Below are 20,037 nucleotides of genomic sequence, written 5' to 3'. Positions count from 1 at the left end.
ATAAGTCAACTAGAAATAAAATAAACCCAATAGGCTGGTTTTGCCTCCAATAAGGATTAATTATATCTTAGTTTGGATCAAGTACAAGGTGTATAATGAAGGCTATGGGAGACAGCCTTTTTTCTGGATAAGGGATTTCTTGATAACAGATCCCATACAATAGTTACACATCAGAAGGTCACGGAGCTGATGGTGGTCCTGGCTTTTATAGTAATTCTATGGAACATACAGGCTAAACAGGTGTGGCCTTCAGGCTAATGGTAAATGCTCAGAATATTGCAGTGTCTTCAGCAATTAGAAAATCCCAGTATAACCTTTATAAGGCATAATACTTTCTTTTTGACTACATACTGCCAATATCTAGATGTCTAAGCACTATAGTAAAATAAAAATGTACAGTATGGCACCCATGTGGCACCTCGTGCAGGTATAACAACCCAAAGGCATAGAATCTGTATTATGTCTAATGGATTTTTAGATTAGAATTGTGCCTTACAGCTATGTCTCTTATTCCCCTGTAGTCAGATTGGCGTGGCTTACGTGACACAAGTACAGCGTTGGCTACAGATGTAGGACTAAACTTGTACACTAAGGTATGTAAAATTGAGCTTTTGTTTTTTTCTTTTTCAAGAAGTCATCCAAGGTAATCTTAAAGGGAAATATATTGTGAGACAGTTTACAATTGGTTTTCATTTTTTATGAGTTATGTAGCTTTTTATTCGGCACCTCTCCAGTCATGCAATTTCATCAATCTTTTGTTCAAAACAGTGCATGGTTGCTAGGGTAATTAGAACTAGCAACCATGCACTGATTTGAATAAGAGACTGGAATATAAATAGGAGAGGCCTGAATACAAAGATGAATAACAATACAATTTGTAGCCTTACAGAGCATTTGTTTTTTAGATGGAGTCAGTGACTCTCATTTGAAAGCTGGAAAGACAAGGCAGAAGGCAAATAATTAAAAAAAACTATGTAAATGAAAAAATGAAAGCCAAGTGAAAAGTTGGTTAGAATTAGCCATTCTATAACATACTAAAAGTTAACATAAAGGTGACCCACACAGATTGTTGCCATGTGTGGGGAATAATTAAATGGAGGGCTTGATTTTAAACTAACATATTTTGCTTTTTATCATGAGGAAAGCACTTTACAAATAGTTGAATATGGGCAAACATATACTGTATAATTGTCCTTTTGATGGTCTGCTGAATTCCCTTGTCACTTCAAATCACATCAACAGATCATCGTGTCTGTAAGTTCAAGTGTTTCTGCGTCCCTTGGATTTTCTCCATTTCTCATATTTTTTCCATTGTTTCCATTTAGAAAGCGCCTCCTTTGATAGCACGATGGGTTCCCTTCACTGCCGTGGCGGCTGCCAATTGTGTCAACATTCCTATGATGAGACAGCAGTAAGTGGGTTGCCACATTGTGCTCACTGGATTAACCAAATAAACCACAGTTTAAAGTATAAGTAGACCTTAAAGGAGAAACAAACCCTTAATTAAAAAAAAACCCCTACCCTGCATAGACCCCCATCCCCCCCAGCCTAGCTGCCCCCCGGGCAAATGCCCCTAACTCTTTACTTAACCCCTCCGTGAAGATTCTGTCCAGCAAAGTTCACGGGCGACATCTTCAGCCGCTTCGGTAATCTTCAGAATGAGACCGGCGATACGGTAAATGTGAGTTTCGGCGCATGCGCTGTTGTCGCGATTAAAGAAAGTTGCTCCAACTGTGCATGCGCCGCTCCGACGGTCTCATTCCGAAGATTGCTGAAGATGGCGCCCGTGAACTCCGCTGGACAGAATCTGCACGGAGGGCTAAGTAAAGCATATGGGGCATTTGCCCGGGTGGGAAGCTAGGTTTAAACCCTTATTAAGGGTTTGTTTCTCCTTTAAAAATAAGTGAAATTGATGGTGCTATTCTAAGCATTTTTGCGATGTACATTCATTATTTATATATTTTTAAATCCATGATATTAAAGAATACATGTAATCTTAATATGAATGAATTTTGTTACAATTCTGCCACCTGCTGGTCATGTTTTGACCAGTCTGACCACTAAGCAGTGAAGGAAGTTGTCAGAAGAAATAAAGAGGTGATGTTCTTCTGCTTAGGAAAAAAACTTAGAAAACTTTCTCAAATCTTCCCTAAGCAAAAGAACATCGGAACAGCCTCTTTCTTTCTCAACTTCCTTGAATACTTCAAGGTCAGATGTTCGGAAAATGACCAGCAAGTGGAGCAGTTGTACAAAAATCCATTCATGTTAACAGTACATGTATCCTTTAATATCTTTGAATTAAAAACATATAAATAATGACTGTACATTGCAAAAGTGCTTAGAATAGCACTCTCATCTATTTTACATTCACTTGTTTGTAAGGTTTACTTGTCCTTTTAAATAAACCATATTAAGCTAATAGGGATACCCGCATGTGAATGAACCCCCTTTTTTTGTGCATCCCAGCAATCGTGTGGGGGGGGAATGGGGTTTCCGTGAATTCTTTTTTTTTTTTTTTTTAACAATTCTTTTATTTAGCATCTCAATTGTAGTAAGGAAGTATCTTATTTGTGAGATTGCTGCATATTTCAATACACTTTAAATAAAGAAAAAAACAAAATGGTGTCATGCTAACATTCTTTGTTTCTAGACGGTAACGTATTGAGTAAGAACATAAAGAAATTACAATCAAAATGGAGGAAGTAAAAGATAATTCCAAGTAGCCTACCCCTTCCCCTTTTCCTATTATTTTGTTTATTTTCCCCATTTCACTTTTGTTGTTTATTTATTTAGTTATTTCCCCACTACCTGCCAACCTTCGAGCACCAGAGGGGGAGGGAGCGGGCACCCGTCAACCTGGGTCATATTTTGCTATAACCAACTCTTACATGTGTGATAGTTATATACGGTTAGGAGAGCTTACATCAGGGTCTACGTCAATCCATAAGTCCCAGATCTTATTAAACTTTTCCGGGCAGCCTCTTCTCATGTAAATGAGTTTATACAAGGGTATAGATTTCTCAATTAACTGCTCCCAATTTTTTACGGTTGGCCCCAACCTGGATTTCCAGTGCATGGCAATCACTTTCTTGGCGTACATACAAAGCACAGTTATTAATGTGCGTTGGGCACGGCTCGGGGAGATATCTTCCGCCTGGTTTAGTAATAGAACCCTGGGCTCCAATGGAAGAAAAATATCTGTTCTACCTTGTATTATCTGTGTTACTGATTTCCAAAACATTCGAATTAATGGGCATTCCCAAGTCATGTGGAAGAAATCCGCTGGGGAGTGTTGACACTTGGGGCATTCCTGACTTAGAAGAGGATTCATTTTGTGTAGCTGTTGTGGGGTAATATAGGTGCGGTGCAAATAGTTTAATTGTGTGATTTTGTCTTTGCTACTAATTACCCCTACAAGAGCATTGTCCAAAATATCTTCCCAGCTCTCATCCGTAATCTCTGATACGTTTTGTTGCCATGAGGCTTTCAGTTTACACAGTTTGGCATTTCCTACTCTAGACAATTGCGCATAAAAATGAGAGAGAGGTTTAATTAAATCCGTATTGTGTATGCCGACCTCCAAACTATTTGGAGTTGTGTCTATATTTCCAGGGTGAAATTGGGTTTCCCAAGCATGCCTTAGTTGCAGGTACCTGAAAAACATGGCATTAGGGAGAGAAAATTTGTCTTTGTTCTCGAAAACTCAAAAGCTTACCCTCAGTTATAACATCTACGACATACTTGATACTGTACCTAGCCCAGGCTTGTGGGTCTGGGAGACCTGACAGATGTTTTAAGTTTGGGTTACCCCACAATGGAGAAAACAATGAGCAGTATTGTGGTGGCTTTGGATAGAACCTTCCTACAATATGCCAGGCCTTAACGGTTGCTCCCATAAGAGGTGAGGTCTTAGTAGTGCATTTAATACCTCTATATGGTAGGTTGGTTTCCGTGAAGTCACAAAGTTTCCAAAAAAAGAAATCGGAAACCTTTGTGACTTTCGGCACATGCACAGGAGAGCTGAACCGTCAAATACTCCTACTGCGCATGCGCCACCAAACGCTGGGCAATCCAGAAAGAAGAACGCACGGGAGAAGATGGCGCCTGTGTGGCGCCCATGGACAGGACCTGCGCCGAGGGGTAAGTAGCAACTTAGGGGCATTTGCCCGGGGGGGAGGTAGGCCAGGGGGGGAGGAGGGGGGACAACAACACAGGGGAGGGTTTTAGCACCGAAGGGGTTGACTTCTCCTTTAAGTACCTCCTCCTCCTCCAAGGCTTTAGCAGGTACATGCACATGAAGTACCCTTCATCCTAGGGTGGTTAAAATAGAGCACCAAAGGCTAGGATAAGAGACCTGTACCAGAGGTAAGGTAGTTGCACACTTGGTGTGGGTCACCCCCATCTAATGGTTTAAAAATTAGTGGTAAGCCCAATTTTCCATGTGACACAATCCATACACTCATTTTTATTCCTTAGTAAAGGTTGGGCACCAGTGTTGGATGGGGGGGGGTTGGCCTGCAGCCTCAGGGGCTCCCAACAACATCACCTGGGCCCCCCAACCGCAAACTCCTCTGTGTTGAGACCTCCTGCACCCCACACCTCCAAACACATTGATTGCATTTTTTGTTGGGTAAAAACACAGAAATATATGTTTACCCCCCCCCCCATTCTACTGAATCTAAAATGGGTAACCATGCCTTTCTGCTTCAAACTACTGAGTCGCAAGACTTTCCCCAAATTATAGCCAATTATATACCCCACATTTCATACCATGCAAGCAAAAGAAATCCTAAATATGAACGCCAGGGGTCTACTGAACAACTTGATGCCTGATATGCACAGATAAACCAAACTATGTCGCACACAGAAACCCCCAAATGGATATATAGCAGACAAAATTCCATTGGCAAAATGAAGTAACAAAGAACAGAGCGAAATGTAATACAATCACTAAAATCCAACAAAACCACAAAAACAATGCTTTTTTTTCACACCTAGGGGCAGATTTACTAAGCTCGAGTGATGGTTCGAATTTCAAAAAGTTCGAATTTCAAAGTAAATTTTTGGGTACTTCGACCATCAAATAGGCTATATTCAACCATTTGACTTTGATTCTAATGATTCGAAGTAAAAATAGTTTGACTATTCGACCATTCTATAATCGAAGTACTGTCTCTTTAAAAAAAACTTTGCCTTCATAATTTGCCAAATTAAAGCTACCGAAGTGCAATGTTAGCCTATGGGGACCTTCCAGAGCACTTTTCTAAGTTTTTTTTGATCGAATAAAAATCCTTCGATCGATCGCTAAAAATCGTTAGAATCGTTTGATTCAAACGATTTAATCGTTTCTATTCGATCGATTGAATATGGTAAATATCCCTCTACTTCAATATTCGAAGTCGAGGGATTTCAATTTGAGGGTCGAATTTCGAAGTTTTTTTAACTTCGAAATTCGACCCTTAGTAAATCTGCCCCCTAGTGTAATCAGCAGTCAGAATCACAGTTTGAATATTTTAGCATGGCCAAATAGGTTTTACGGACAGAAATAAGTGAACAACACCTGCGCAAGCTGAAAATGCAATTAAAATGGCTAAAAATGCACCGAAGTTACCGAAATTGCAATATAATCACCGAAATAACATACAAAAGTAATTGCACGGTGCAATTAGTGAACACGCTATTCGCAATGGCAATAAAACTATTTTTTCAGGCAAAAAAAGAGACACAATAGTATGTGTGTACAATAGCCAAATTGCCTGTTGTGTGCGTTTGCAGGCGTGAGTGCTGTAAATGTATGTGACCCCCCTGATCCCCCAAAATTGTCTGTGTGTAAGTGTGAATGTAAGTGTAAATTAGTATAATAAGTGTGTGAGGGTGGCACTAACCTGGGGGGGCAACTGCAAATTGTCCAGGAGGCAGAGCTGGAACCGGAGGAGACGGTCTTCCATGCAGGATCCAGTGAGAGACTGGAATATGAATAGGAGATTGTCTGAATAGAAAGATGAGTAATAAAAAGTAGCAATAACAATACATTTGTAGCCTTACAGAGCATTTGTTTTTAGATGGGGTCAGTGACCCCCCCCTATTTGAAAGCTGGAAAGAATCAGAAGATGAAGGTAAATAATTAAAATAAATAATGAAGATCAATTGAAAAGTTTCAATCAGCCATACAGCCGGAAACCAGTTATCCAGAAAGCTTTAAAATACGGAAAGGCTGTCTCCCATAAGGGCAAATTCACTAAACGCCAAAGCGCCTAACGCTAGCGTGAATTCGCCAGCGTTGGGCATTTTTGTTAATTCGCCGATTCACTAACGGACGCTGGCGTAAATTCGCTAGTGTTACTTCACACCCTTACGCCTGGCGAATTTGCGCAAAGGACGTAACTACGCAAATTCACTAATGCACGCATTGTTCTGAACGCTACCTTTTGCGCCAGACTTCCTTCGCCTCCTCAAACCAGGCGAAGTGCAATAGAGTAGATAGGGATTGCTTCAAAAAAAGTTAAAAATTTTTCTAAGTCCCACAAAACGCTGGCGTTTTATCATTTTTTATGGGTGATAGGCTGAAAAAGATCGATTTTTTTGGGGGCTACCCTCATGGCAACTTAACTATACAGTGGGCACATGTGTAGGGCAAAATAAACATTTTATTTGCTGTTTTGAAGGTTTCCCAGGCTTGTGTAGTGATGCTACGTATACCTCCATTGTAACTTGAATTTGGCGCCGTATGCAAATTAACCATCGCTAGCGTAACTTGCTGTGCTTGGCGAATTAACGCTAGCGCAACTTTGCAACCTTACGCTACACCTGAGCGCAACTTCGGATTTTAGTGAATTTGCGTAGCGCTGGCGAAAATACACCTGGCGAAGTGCCGTGAATCGGACGCTGGCGCAATTACACATCTTAGTGAATGTCCCATATTATCAAATTGATCCAATTGATCCAATTTTTTAAAATGATTTCCTCTTTCTCTGTAATAATAAAACAGTACCTTGTACGTGATCCAAACTAAGGTATAATTAATCCTTATTGGAAGCAAAACCAGCCCATCGGGTTTATTAAATGTTTTCATGATTTTCTAGTAGACTTAAGGTATGAAGAGCCAAATTACGGAAAGATCTGTTTTGCGGAATACACCAGGTTACTATTATTATTACAGAGAAAAAGGAAAAGTGGATTATTTGGATAAAATGGAGTCTATGGGAGCCTTTTCGTAATTTGGAGCTTTCTGGATAATGGGTTTCCAGAGAATGGATTTCATACCTGTATATTCAATTCTAGTGACTTGGTGAAGTGAAATCCCTATAGTAAAAATGTACTCCCCAATCTCTCCTGTTTAGTTTATTAGCAGCTATATCTGGCTCATTATTTTGGGAGGAGATCAGGGCATACCTTGGAGTACACAAGATATTAGGGTGGGCTTTACGCTCTACCAGAAATCTGAGCTGCTGGGTGTGTCTAGTTTATTTACATGAAGGAATATGTTAATATGTATCCATCCCATCTGCTTTAGTCTGAAACTGCCTTTCTGTCTTTTTTCTGGACTGTAATGGACATTTGTCTCTTACACTGAATATGTCAAACCTAGCAAGTATATTTCACCTTGCCTGACACCCATAGTGGCCTCACCTATATATATATATATGTATATAAGCACTGAGGCCTCGCCTGCCAACCAGCATCATTTACTCTCTTCCCCAAAATAACTTGAAAGGGGTTGTTCTGTTCTCCATTAAATTAATGTTTATAATGACGTAGAGAGTGATATTCTGAGACAGTTTGCATTTTTTTTTTATTTGTGGTTATTTACCTTTTTCTTCAGCAGCTTTCTAACTTGCAATTTCAGCAGTCTGGTTGCTAGGGCCTAGTTTGCCCTAGCAATGATGAATTGATTTGAATAAGAGACTGGAATATGTACAGTATAGGAGAGGGCCTGAATAAAACTATGAATAACAAAAAGTAGCAATAACAATAAATGTGTAGCCTTACAGAGCATTTGTTTTTAGATGGGGTCAGTGACCCCCGTTGAAAGCTGGAAAGAATCTGAAGAAGAAGGCAAATAATTAAAAAGCTATAAAAAAGAAAAAATCAAGGCCAATTGAAAAGTTGATGAACCTGGCATAATAACATTTTAGATGGCGAATGGTCGATGTAGAATCTTTAAAAAGACAGTACATGACAGTACATGATAAATTTCGATATTCGGATTTTTTAATTTTTTTCAAATTTGAATCGAATTTGGTCTATTCCCTAGTCGAAGTACACAAAAAATAGCTCGAAATTCACATATTTTTCATTCGAAAATTCACCTCGACCTTTGATAAATCTGCCCCTTAAGGTATGAAGATCCAAAATACAGAGAGATCTATTATTTGGAAAATGAATCCTTATTGGAAACAAAACCAGCCCATTGGGTTTATTTAATTTGTAAATTATTTTTTAGTAGACAAGATATTAAGATCCTAATTATGGAAAGATCTATTATCCAGAAAACCTCAGGTCCTGAGTATTCTGGATTAAAGGTCCCATACTTGTATATAAATTCCAAATTTACTTTACCTCCTATTTAGCCAAAAGTATATATAAAATACAACCCCTCCAATAACACAGCACTGTGGGCCTATGTATAGGATTCCACCATTTCTTAAAATTTTAAATAAAAATGTTCCGTTGCTATTCTCTGAAGACAGATGACATCACAATAAGGATAACACCTTTGTGAGTCATCTGCTCTGTTGCTATTGGCTGAAGACCGATGACATCATAATAAGAATAACATCTTGTGCTGTGTAAGGCTCATTTCCATTAAGAGCTGTTTTGGAGAGAGAGAGATTTGTTGTTTGGAGAGAGAGAGAGATTTGTTGTTTGGAGAGAGAGAGAGATTTGTTGTGTGGAGAGAGAGATTTGTTGTTTGGAGAGAGAGAGATTTGTTGTGTGGAGAGAGAGATTTGTTTTTTTTTTTGGAGAGAGAGATTTGTTTTTTGGAGAGAGAGAGAGATTTGTTTTTGATTTTTGGAGAGAGATTTGTTTTTGTTTTTTGGAGAGAGTGAGAGAGATTTGTTTTTTGGAAAGAGATATATTTTGTTTTTTTTGGAGAGAGATTTGTTTTGGAGAGAGAGAGAGATATTTGTTTTTCGGAGAGATTTCAGGTAAGTTTATGTACAATATTATGTCCTATAGTATGACAAGGTACCGCTATATTTACCCCTTATTCCATGGTTCAGTGTCTGAGTATTAGTATCAGAATTTTGTTTCAATTTGTAAGTAGCCATGGCACGCTATCACTATCACTTAGTGCTCCCTGCTAGATATATCATTATTATTGCACTTCAGCAGTGGATTTCATGAGAAATAAGGACTTTCATATGTTGCAATTGTGAACTATGAAAGAAAAAAGGCAATGCCCTGTCCTATTGCTCTGTATGCCAAGCAGGCTTTTTATAAGGACATCAGGCTTTACTGGAGGGAAAGGGGGTTATTCAGCCTGAGTTCTAGACAAACCTTTAATATAGATGTGCTTCTTATTAGAACAGATCCCTAGATTACAGTCTGTATAGAGATGTTCTGCCCTTCTTACAGTTGTTACCGGCTAAACCAACTGCCTTTAGCAATGGGCCTGAGTGAGAGTGTCAGTTGATAGCAGCATGGATATAGACACTCACACACAAAACACAAAACAAACAAGTCAATAAACATGTACATTTATACCCGGGTGGGAACATAACCAATGAGGTTTAGGGGTGGGCATGTATTTAGCTGCACCAAACATAAAACATACAATTAACCTCCAGCTTCCTACCCATGATTATGTTCATTTTGGCTGCTCAGCCTATAGAATTATTGTACATTAGTAATGTATGTAATCATTGCTTTTCTGCCCCATTAAAGTAGCAAATACCATTATGTTTTTAAAGGTCAAGTTCACCTTTACCATAACCTTTAGTATGTTATAGAAATTCTAAGCAACTTTTCAGCTGGTCTTCATTTTTTTCCCTATTCTTTTTGCATTATTTGCCGTCTTCTTCTAACTCTTCCCAGCTCTCAAATGGGGGTCATGGACCTCATCTAAAACAAATGCTCTGTAAGGCTACAAATGTATTGTTATTCCTCCTTTTTATTGCTCATCTTTCTATTCAGGGCATCTCCTATTCAAATTTAGGTCTCTTATTCAAATCAATGCATAGTTGCTAGGGTAATTTGGACCCTAGCAACCAGATTGCTGAAATTACACGAGAGCTACTGAATAAAAAGCAAAATAACCCAAACACCAATAACTAATAAAAAATTAAAACCAATTACAAATGAACTCAGAATAGCAAGCTCAACTTCATACTAAAAGCTGAACAACCCATTTAAGGCCTATGGCTCAAGATTTTCACCATCACTAACTGAGCTTCCTGAGGCAATATGTTTGCCATAAAACTCTGGGGGAGGCAATGACAGGGAATGAGGCATTTGAGCTATTTTCTGTCTGTGCACAACGGTGTCACATTGAGATCGAGTTTAGTAAAAGATCTTTAGTTGCAGAGGTTAAACTAGATATTACTGGGCCCCACATAAATTATTTTTCAGGTCCCCAAACTGTTTTGCTAGTTTTTATTGAAATTATATATGAATTAGGGACTCGTGGGACCATTTACCTCCTGTGTTCCCTGCAGCCATGGAGTCTGCTTCCTCTGTAGTTACGCCCCTGTTTAGTTGGGAGGTGCTGAACAGCCAATCCCAATGTTAAAATGGAGAACTACTTGATCCTCTATCCAAAAGTCTGGCAACTTGTGAAGCTCAAGATGTTGCACGACAGGCCATGCAAGCCTAAGACATGGGGTCTGAAGACAAAAGGGCCCCAAAGACATGGCTGGGCATTCATCTAAAATATGCAATACCCCATGCTACACCTCACTTACTTTTGATCTTACCCATTCCCACACCTTGTGTCTTAACAGCTTCACCTTCTAGATTGTAAACTCTTTTGGACAGGGCCCCCACCTCTTGTATCGGTTATTGGTTGCTATGTATGTAATTCAATGTATGTTCAATATATAAACCTATTAATTGTACAGGTATAGGATCCATTATCCTGAAACCTGTTATCCAGAAAGATTCAAATTATAGGAAGCCCACCTCCCATAGACTACATTTTAATCAAATAATTCCCATTTTAAAAAATGATTTCCTTTTTCTCAGTACAGTATCCAGAAACTCATTATCCAGAAAGTTCCAAATTACGGAAAGGCTATTTCCCATAGACTCCATTAGAATCAACTAATCGAAATATTTAAAAATGATTTCCTTTTTCTCTGTAATAAAAATGTAGCTTGTACTTGATCCCAACTGAGATATAATTAATCCTTATTGGAAGCAAAACCAGACTATTGGGTTTATTTAATGTGTACGTGATTTTCTAATAGACTTAAGTTGTGAAGATCCAAATTACAGAAAGATCTGTTATCCAAAAAACCTCAGGTCCCAAGCATTCTAGATAACAGGTCCCATACCTTTAATAATAAAACAGTAACTTGTACTTGATCCCAACGAACATATAATGAATCATTATTGGAGGCAAAACAAACCTACTGGGTGTATTTAATATTTACCCTTATGGGGAAGGTCCCGTGCATTCTGGATAACAGGTGCCATACCTGTACATAAATAAGATAATGGTGTAGTACAAGTATGAATTTAATAACTGTCAAATAAAAATTCTTTCTTTTATTTTTCTATGTTAGAAAGAGAATGGAGTATCATCTTGAGGAGGAGACTGTTGATTTTAAAGATTTAGGTAATGGACTTTATCAGTTACTTAAGGTATTTTTGGAATAATACAATGACATCATTAAAATGTCTTAGAAAAATTGGCTTCTCGAAGTAGGGATGCACCAAACCCAGCATCCAGTTTAGGGTTCAACCCTAGTTTGCAACATTTGGCTAACCTGTGTATTAGTATGCTCTTTATACAGAGAAGTATCTTTAAGTACAGTTTGAGGACTCTTCTTTTTAACTATAAGGCAGATAAGACTAACCGTATCTCTACTTCTCCTTGACAGACCAGGCCCCAGTGATGAGATCTTGGGGGTCTCTGATGGACCTTAGGGACATAGAGGAGGTAGATGAAGAACCATCAGAGGTGGAAGAGAAGGACAATATTACATTAGGTATAACTATATCTATATTTATATATACAAGTATGGGATCTCTTATCCCCCATAATTTAGATAAACATACTTTCATTCAACTAAAAACATTTTTTATTCAACTTTTCCTTAACAGATCAAGCCCCAGTGATGAGGTCTTGGGGGTCTCTGATGGACCTTCAGAATGGAGAGGAGGCAAAAGGAATAGAACCATCAGGTAGAAATCATAATATTATTTGCTGAAAAGTGCTTTGTATAGACTTGTATGGCTTAATATTCAAGATTTTTTCCTTTTTCTTTTGTGGCTGATATGCTGTTAGACCTAATGATAGCTAACACTTCTTTCTCCTTTTTTTAGCAGCAAAGGACTGGAGACCAAAACTTGATGTCCCAAATTCGAAGGTGGAAGAAGAGGAGAATGATAAAAACTCAGGTATAATTATATCTATATTTATAGATACAATTATGGGATCTCTTATCCGGAGTTTTTCCCCAATAATTTAGATAAACATACTTTTATTCAACTAAAAATCTTTTATTCAACTTTTCCTTGACAGATCAAGCCCCATTGATGAATTCTTGGAGGTCTCGGGGTGGAGAGAAGGCAGAAAGAGAATCATCAGGTAGAAATCATAATATTATTTGCTGAAAAGAGCTTTGTATAGATTTGTATGGCTTCAGTTTCAATACTATGTTTGGCTCTGTGGCTGATATGGTGTCAGATCAAAGGAAAACCAACCCTTCCTTCTCTCTTTTTTTTTTATCAGCAAAGGACAAGAGACCAGAAATGGATCTCCTAGATTCAAAAGTGAAAGAGGAGGAGAATGATGATAAAACAGGTATAATTATATCTACATTTATACATATACAGGTATAGGATCCGTTATCCATAAACCTGTTATCCAGAAAGTTAACAAATTATTGAAAGTCCATCTCCCACAGACTCCATTTTTTCCAAATAATCCATACTTTTAACAATGATTTCATTTTACTCTGTAATAATAAAACTGTATATTGCACTTAATACAAACTAAGATATAATTAATCCTTATTAGAAGCAAAACCAGCCTATTGGGTTTATGTAATGTTCACATGATTTTCTAGTAGACATTATGTATGAAGTTCCAAATTACAGAAAGATTCATTATCTAGAAAACCCAGGTCTGGAGCGTTCTGGATAACAGGTCCCATACCTGTACACGTATATATAAATGTTTTATACAAAGGTATAGTTAGACATAACGAGAACTTACCCTTTCTTTCACTTTTTCTTTTTAAGACCCAGCCTCAGTTAGGAGCTCGGGATCTGTTAAAGATCTGATTCAAGAAAAAGAGCAGGAAGTTGAGAGAGGTATGAATCTTTATTATAAATAAGAAAAAGCCAAACATAATTTAATGTATTGTGCTTTGCTCGTCTAATCCTTTAGCATACGATCCAGTTGATGAGGAAAGAGTTCTGTGGGTTCATTTGTACTTTTGGACTATTCAAATGCCATTTATTGGAGTAGTTACATGTATTGGGGCCTATGCATATGGGGGTGTGTCTAAGTTTTGCACCTCCCTGTCTGTAGTATAGGGTTTACATTTTCCCCCCTTGCCCATGGTTCTCTAAATATACAATTGATGCTGCATGTATTTATTGTATGATGGTATTTTTTGTCATTTGTGTTCAGCTTCTAAACAGCATTGGCTTTTTATACATTTCTACCTTCTAGATAACATCGATATGGAGAAAGCAGATGTCCTTCCAACAAAAGGCAACACTGGTAAGCTTTGGCTATTAATACTTTCATAATTACTATTACTGGAAGGTGGCAAGTTGTTAAGTACTTCTGTGAATTTAGTCACCTACCTATTACCCCTGGCTGGCACATCAGCTTTAGTTAATGTTCACTAAGTGCTAGGCCACCATCTTCTTCTTCTTCATAGGTGTCCCTGGTGTGACTTCTAGTAGGGACACATGTGCACTGTAGTGATTTTAGAGTTCTGTACTGTTTATGCGCTTTCCCCAGCCAATGTGGGGCACTGGAAAACTCGAATGGATTGAGATTACAGTGCTTAGTGAATTCGAATACATAAATAACATTTATTCCCTTTTTTTCATTATCTCGTCATTTTCATATAACCTGTTCTTTGTTTTCAACTTTGTCCCTTAAAATCATCCCTTCAAGCCAACAATTAAACTGACTCTAGTGGGTCTGGGAAATTAGGTGGAGAAAGGTCAGGAAGAAGTTTCCTCTCAAATCATTGGCCTTATATTCATATAAATGTATCTATATTCCCCCCCATATGTAATAAAAGGCACAAAGCTTGCACAAGTGCAGTAAACAACAGCATCCAAGGAGATGTTTTCTGGTAAATGTGTGACACGTAAATTCAACCTGTTTATTGGTTGCTATAGGTGATAAGAACTAGAGTAATATTTGCTTCTAATATCTCATAACCCTCTTTGTATTTTATGTGCTGAGCTTATAAAGGTTAAAGTATCTCTGTACATTTCTCCATTCTAGATTCCACTAAATCAGAAGACAAAGGGGCTGTTGAAAAGAAAACAATCAGTAAGATTTATTTTTTTCAAATGTAAATGTGGGTTTTGAAATTTTTAGTTTCACATCCCCTTTCCCTTATAACAAGAATATCAAGAATATCCAGAAGTGTCCAATTAGTCCTAATTATCCCATAAGCTGCACTTTTACCAATTAAAAAAAACAGCAGATAGACACCCTAAATATCATCTTAAAGCGCCACCAGGCTGCCCTTCCATCAAGTGCTTTTTGCCCTATGTTTGTCATTAATTAATATTGGGCAAATTTGCACCCTGGCATTAACCCATAGCAACCAATCCTTTTTCAACTGGCTGCTAGTGATCTGATTGGTTGTCCTGGGATCCTGGCCAGATAATCTGAATGAGGGTGAAAGAAATACAAATTACGTTGTGTTTATATAAAATAATATTTCTCTCGTTTATCATTATAATATGATCTTTATAATAAATATGTTTTCCCAGTCTTGCAGAACACCACTCGACTGTGGAAGCCCAAGTTGCGGCGCCCAACTTTTGTTTTTGGTAAGTGGAATTTCATTGATCTGTCTATAGGGACAATGTCAGTGTAGGCTTGTGGTACCCCAGTGAGCTGTAATGGGAATTGCATTCAAATTCACTGCCCATGTGCCTATACCATTGACACTATACCCTGTTAGATGCTTATCTTTACAACTATAATTCCAATTTTATCATTATCCTATGATTTTTATGAAAAATATTTCTTTTTATCCAGTCAAACAAAATGTCATGCCAACTTTGAAAGAAGGAGAGTTAGAGCGCCCAACTGCTGGTAAGTTATACCATTATTATACCCTTCCATGTACATAATGATATTTATATTATATGCCAAGTACATTGAGCTCATAAAATTAATTATATCTATATTTTCCTACTAGATACCACCAAAGCAGACAATGGGCCTGTAAATGTCACCCCAAGGTGGAAAAAAGATGAGTCACGTCGCCCAACTGCTAGTAAGTTATACCATTATTATACCCTGCCATGTACATATTGATATTTATATTGTATGCCAAGTGTACTGAGCTCTTTAAATTAATTATATCTATATTTTCCTACTAGATACCACCAAAGCAGACTATGGGCCTGTGAACAGAAAAAGAAAAATGGGTAGGCTTTTCGTTAGTCTTTACATTTTTTACTATTTAGATTGTTTTAAGCTTGACTTTAAGGCCTTCTCTTGCCACGTAACAAAGTTGGGGATTAATAGATTTATACAAGTATCATTCTGTAGTTACAAGTATATCCAGTCCTGCAAAGAAGTGCCCACCCCATATTTACCAGAGTGTTGAGGCCTGTGGCCATTCCGTTAAGGCAGAACACAGTGTGCAAAGCGCAAAAAAGTGGCCGATTGTGGCATTTTTGTTTGCACACTGCATTCTGCATAGTAAATGACCCCATAGGCAGTGTCGGACTGGCCCCCTCTCCCAGACAGTTTTAAAAAAATAATAATAAATTTTTCGGCGCATCGCAGCGCCGTTTGGGCATGTGCGCCGAGCGCCGTTTGTGTTTGCGCATGTGTGCCGTTTGCGCATGCGCGATGCGCCGCCTGGGTGCCGAGCAGGGACTCACCTAAAAAGTAGGTAGCGGGGGCTAGAGGGGGGCCCTGGACACCAGTCCCGGTGGGCCCCGGACCCCCCAGTCTGACCCTGCCCATAGTTGTAAAATACATCATATTATAGAAGATATTCTGTTAACAATGACACTGACTACTACATAGCACCACATCGATTGCTATTACTAAATTTGAGGGTTCTGCGTTTGATCCCTAAAATCTTCTGCAGGTAGTCTGTATGTTATCATTTGTTTTTTAGGGTTTGCGCCCAAGCATGATTACACTCATGTTAATTAGCTTTTTATAATAGTGACCCTAGAGTGTGTGGCAGTTCAAGCTTTACTCTATTGCTCAGCTTAGATAGGTCATTGTATTTCTCTAAATATACATATATATATATATTTATCTTCTTTGTCTTCTAGACAATATCAATATAGAAGAAAGAGACGGCATGCCTAAAACAAAGGACGAAAGAGGCAAAATGCCTAAAAATATGAATGAAAGAGGCGGCATGCCAAAGAAAATGGATGGAAGAGACGAGAAGGCTAAAAGGAGAAAAATAAGTAAGTTGTTGGCTGTTAATAATTCACAATTCACTTTCTTTCAAGAATCTAAAAACATTTGAAAGCTTGACGTTTCAATATTATGGACGTTAATGCTCTATGACCCCGTCCTATACACATAACTGTTGGAACTGGTGGTTTTGGGATTGGAATTGTTGACTTGCAGCGCTGTAATCCTTGGCTTGACTCTGACTATGTAACTACTGACTACTACTCTCTGTACAGGGATTATATGCTGTCCCTGTGTTTGCATGAGGTTCAAGCCAATAATACAGGGGGTAGATAAACTTGATAAAGCCCTAGAGAGCATATACTATTAATTGAGAAATGGGAATGTAAGCTCTGCAGGGTGAAAAAACATGCTATATAATAATATATCCACAAAACCCCAGGCCCCAAGAATTCCCATGCCTGTACCAGTTGATACTATAATGTTCTTGGACACAACGTGCATAAATCAAGCTATATGCAGAAATAACATTTATTCACAATACATTACTATCTTGTGATTTTTAGCCTTTGAAGATTTCCCCCCAAAGTGGAAGAGAGAGAGGCAACATTCTTGGAACCATGGTGAGATATTTTACGTTTTTTGTGTTTTAAGGGTTAATGTGAAGCAGAGGAAGTAGTTACCATGAATGTTCTATATGTTGGTCTGTGAAACTTAAATTAGTATGATATTAGGAAGCCCTGATATCTTGAATTTTATATGTGGATAGCAGATATTTAGGGCAATCTAGAGGGCAAAAAAATGTAGCCCCATGTTAATGATTGCATCTACTTTACACAATACCAGATTATATCTAACACAGTAGGGCAACACCCTTGTTTAGATCAATGGAATGGTTATAAACTTTATTCCCATTTTATCATTATTTTGGGATTTTTACTGAAACTATAATTTCTTTCTTTCTCAGCCCCTCGAAATCACACTGGCAGATGGAAGAAAGACAAGCAAGCATGCGTAAACAATGGTACAATGTTTTTGTCTATATCTATTTTAAAGGAATAGAACCCAAAAATGACAATTAATATCCTCATTATTTTTTATAATACAGATCCGTTATCTGAAAACCTGTTACCTAGAAAGCTCCAAATTACAGGAAATCCATCTCCCATAGACTCCATTTTACACAATTTTTTTTAAATGATTTCCATTTTCTCTGTAATAATAAAACAGTAGCTTGTACTTGATCAAAACTAAGATATAATTAATCATTATTGGAGGCAAACCCAGCCTATTGGGTTTAATTAATGTTAATTAAAATCAATATTTAAAATCAATATCAATATCAATACATGATTTTCTAGTAGACTTAAGGTATGAAGGTCTAAATTATAGAAAGATCCATTATCTGGAACACTCTGGGTCCCAAGCATTCTGGATAATAGGTCTCATACCTGTACGCAAATTTTAGTAAGTCACATGACAAAATTTTTTATCATAAAGTGCTGATTATAGCTGATGATATAACTCAGCACCATTTATGAGGATATCATTAACAACATATTCATGCCTCTTCTGAATTATATGAAAATAAAACAGACTAGTTATTAGAATGTGAATTATGCCCTAACTGTTATTTTTCATTTTAGGATTCTTTACTTGGAACAAGCCAACTATTCAAGTCAGAATAGAAATGAGTAAGTGTCCTCTATGATATTCAAAGGCACCAAAGGGTTCTGTAATAATATAAAGTATATTTATGTCAATATATCATATTACCATATTATATCATATTTTTGGAGAAGAGGAACATTATTCCTTATAATACATATGGGTTTGTGATCTGTTATGTGGAGGTATAAAGGGAGGGTGAAAAGAAGACAAGAAGTATGGGGAGTTGTGAAGCAACCATGTAGTAAATAAATATTATGCCTGAAGTTGTTTGTATTTACTATAAGCAATGTACTTTATGTTGCAGGGCCTGAAAGATGTTACCAGCGAAAATGGAGCCAGCCTAAGGGCAGAACACGATTTCGTCCATATTAAGAACTCATTCATAAAAAGTTGCAGGGCCTAAAAGATCTTACCTGCAAAAATGGAGCCGGCATAAGAGCAGAAGAAGTTTTCGTCCATATTAAGAACGCATTGATAAAATGTTGCAGGGCCTGAAAGATCTTACCAGCAAAAATGGAGCCGGCCTAAGAGCAAAAGACGATTTCGTCCATGTTAAGAACGCATTAAAATGTTGCAGGGCCTGAAAGATCTTAACAGCAAAAATGTTGCCGGCCTAAGAGCAGAAGATGATTTCATCCACTTAAAAACGCATTAATAAAATGTTGCAGGCCTGAAAAATCTTATCATCAAAAATGGAGCCGGCCTAAGAGCAGAAGACGATTTTGTCCATTTTAAGAACGCATTAATAAAATGTTTTTCAGTTTATTGAAACTGTTCTGTTTAGTTGAGTAGTGGCTGTAGGTGTAAGAGACGGGAGTGTGACTGCAGAGGTAGTGGGAACTTTAGTGTGAATGTCAGTAGATCGTTATTTCATTGATATAGGAGATATAAACATCTTAGGGTCGGGAAGAAAATTCCTAAAATATGAGACAGGTAATGAAGGACAATAGGTTTGAAGTGACAGACAATGTTCATTAGGGCTCACTGACCATAGAGAAGAAGCTGTACTATACAGATAGAGCCAGCCTGGTTTGTGTGTCTGGCGCGCTGTAACTAAGTGGGAAACGCGCTATGTGCGCTATATGCAGTTCCTCACGTTGCCTTGACGAACAAAAAAAATTCCATTCAACTGCATTACTGAAAATGAACACCAGGTGGCGCATGATACACTTAGCCCTTAATAGGAAGAACTTGACATCGGCAAACTGCTTCGTATGCAGAAAAGTAAATCACATAAATGTATTGATTTCGGTCTGGGAAACTTGGCAAAACATTGCTCCAGCTTCTGTTACTATTGTGTGCCACAGTCTGGATGATTTGCAAAATCGTTTTGTCACTTAGGTTGTGTTCAACTGTGAGATGGTTATGGAGTGCTAATTCCTACATTATTTAACATTGGGTTCTGTAGCCTAATGGTTTAGGTATTGGTTTTTGGAACAGAGGGTCATGAGTTCAAGACCTTTAGCTGACTTTATGCAAAATTATTTACATTCCCTAAAATTTCAAATTCAATATTATATGCTATAAAACAGTTTTTAGTGTTTTATATTTATGTTTAATGACATATAATATTGAATTTGAAATTTTAGGGTATGTAAATCATT

General features: G+C 37.7%; 1 protein-coding gene across 1 annotated transcript; it reads left to right on the top strand.

Moving 5' to 3' along the window:
* Positions 1 to 76: 76 nt before the first annotated feature.
* On the top strand, positions 77 to 19,581 carry LOC121395387. Its single transcript, XM_041568779.1, has 20 exons — positions 77 to 593; positions 1,326 to 1,411; positions 11,727 to 11,779; positions 12,045 to 12,152; positions 12,268 to 12,348; positions 12,493 to 12,564; positions 12,689 to 12,754; positions 12,899 to 12,970; positions 13,411 to 13,482; positions 13,847 to 13,897; positions 14,642 to 14,689; positions 15,139 to 15,198; positions 15,410 to 15,466; positions 15,573 to 15,650; positions 15,757 to 15,804; positions 16,672 to 16,812; positions 17,329 to 17,385; positions 17,730 to 17,786; positions 18,409 to 18,456; positions 18,738 to 19,581. The coding sequence occupies exons 2-20, from the start codon at positions 1,398 to 1,400 to the stop codon at positions 18,803 to 18,805; spliced, it is 1,251 nt and encodes a 416-aa protein (XP_041424713.1). The 5' UTR covers positions 77 to 593; positions 1,326 to 1,397; the 3' UTR covers positions 18,806 to 19,581.
* Positions 19,582 to 20,037: the final 456 nt, after the last annotated feature.

Source organism: Xenopus laevis, chromosome 7L (assembly GCF_017654675.1).
Source record: "Xenopus laevis strain J_2021 chromosome 7L, Xenopus_laevis_v10.1, whole genome shotgun sequence".
Lineage (NCBI taxonomy): Eukaryota > Metazoa > Chordata > Amphibia > Anura > Pipidae > Xenopus > Xenopus laevis.
The sequence above is the reverse complement of the archived record's forward strand: the minus strand, read 5'-3'. Positions and strand labels throughout refer to the sequence as shown.

Excerpts from the sequence above, each read along its gene's own strand:
- LOC121395387 (XM_041568779.1), top strand. Across the intron at positions 12,349-12,492 it reads AAAAGGAATAGAACCATCAG|CAAAGGACTGGAGACCAAAA; the intron begins GTAGAAATCATA and ends TTTTTTTAGCAG. Across the intron at positions 17,787-18,408 it reads GCAAGCATGCGTAAACAATG|GATTCTTTACTTGGAACAAG; the intron begins GTACAATGTTTT and ends TTTTCATTTTAG.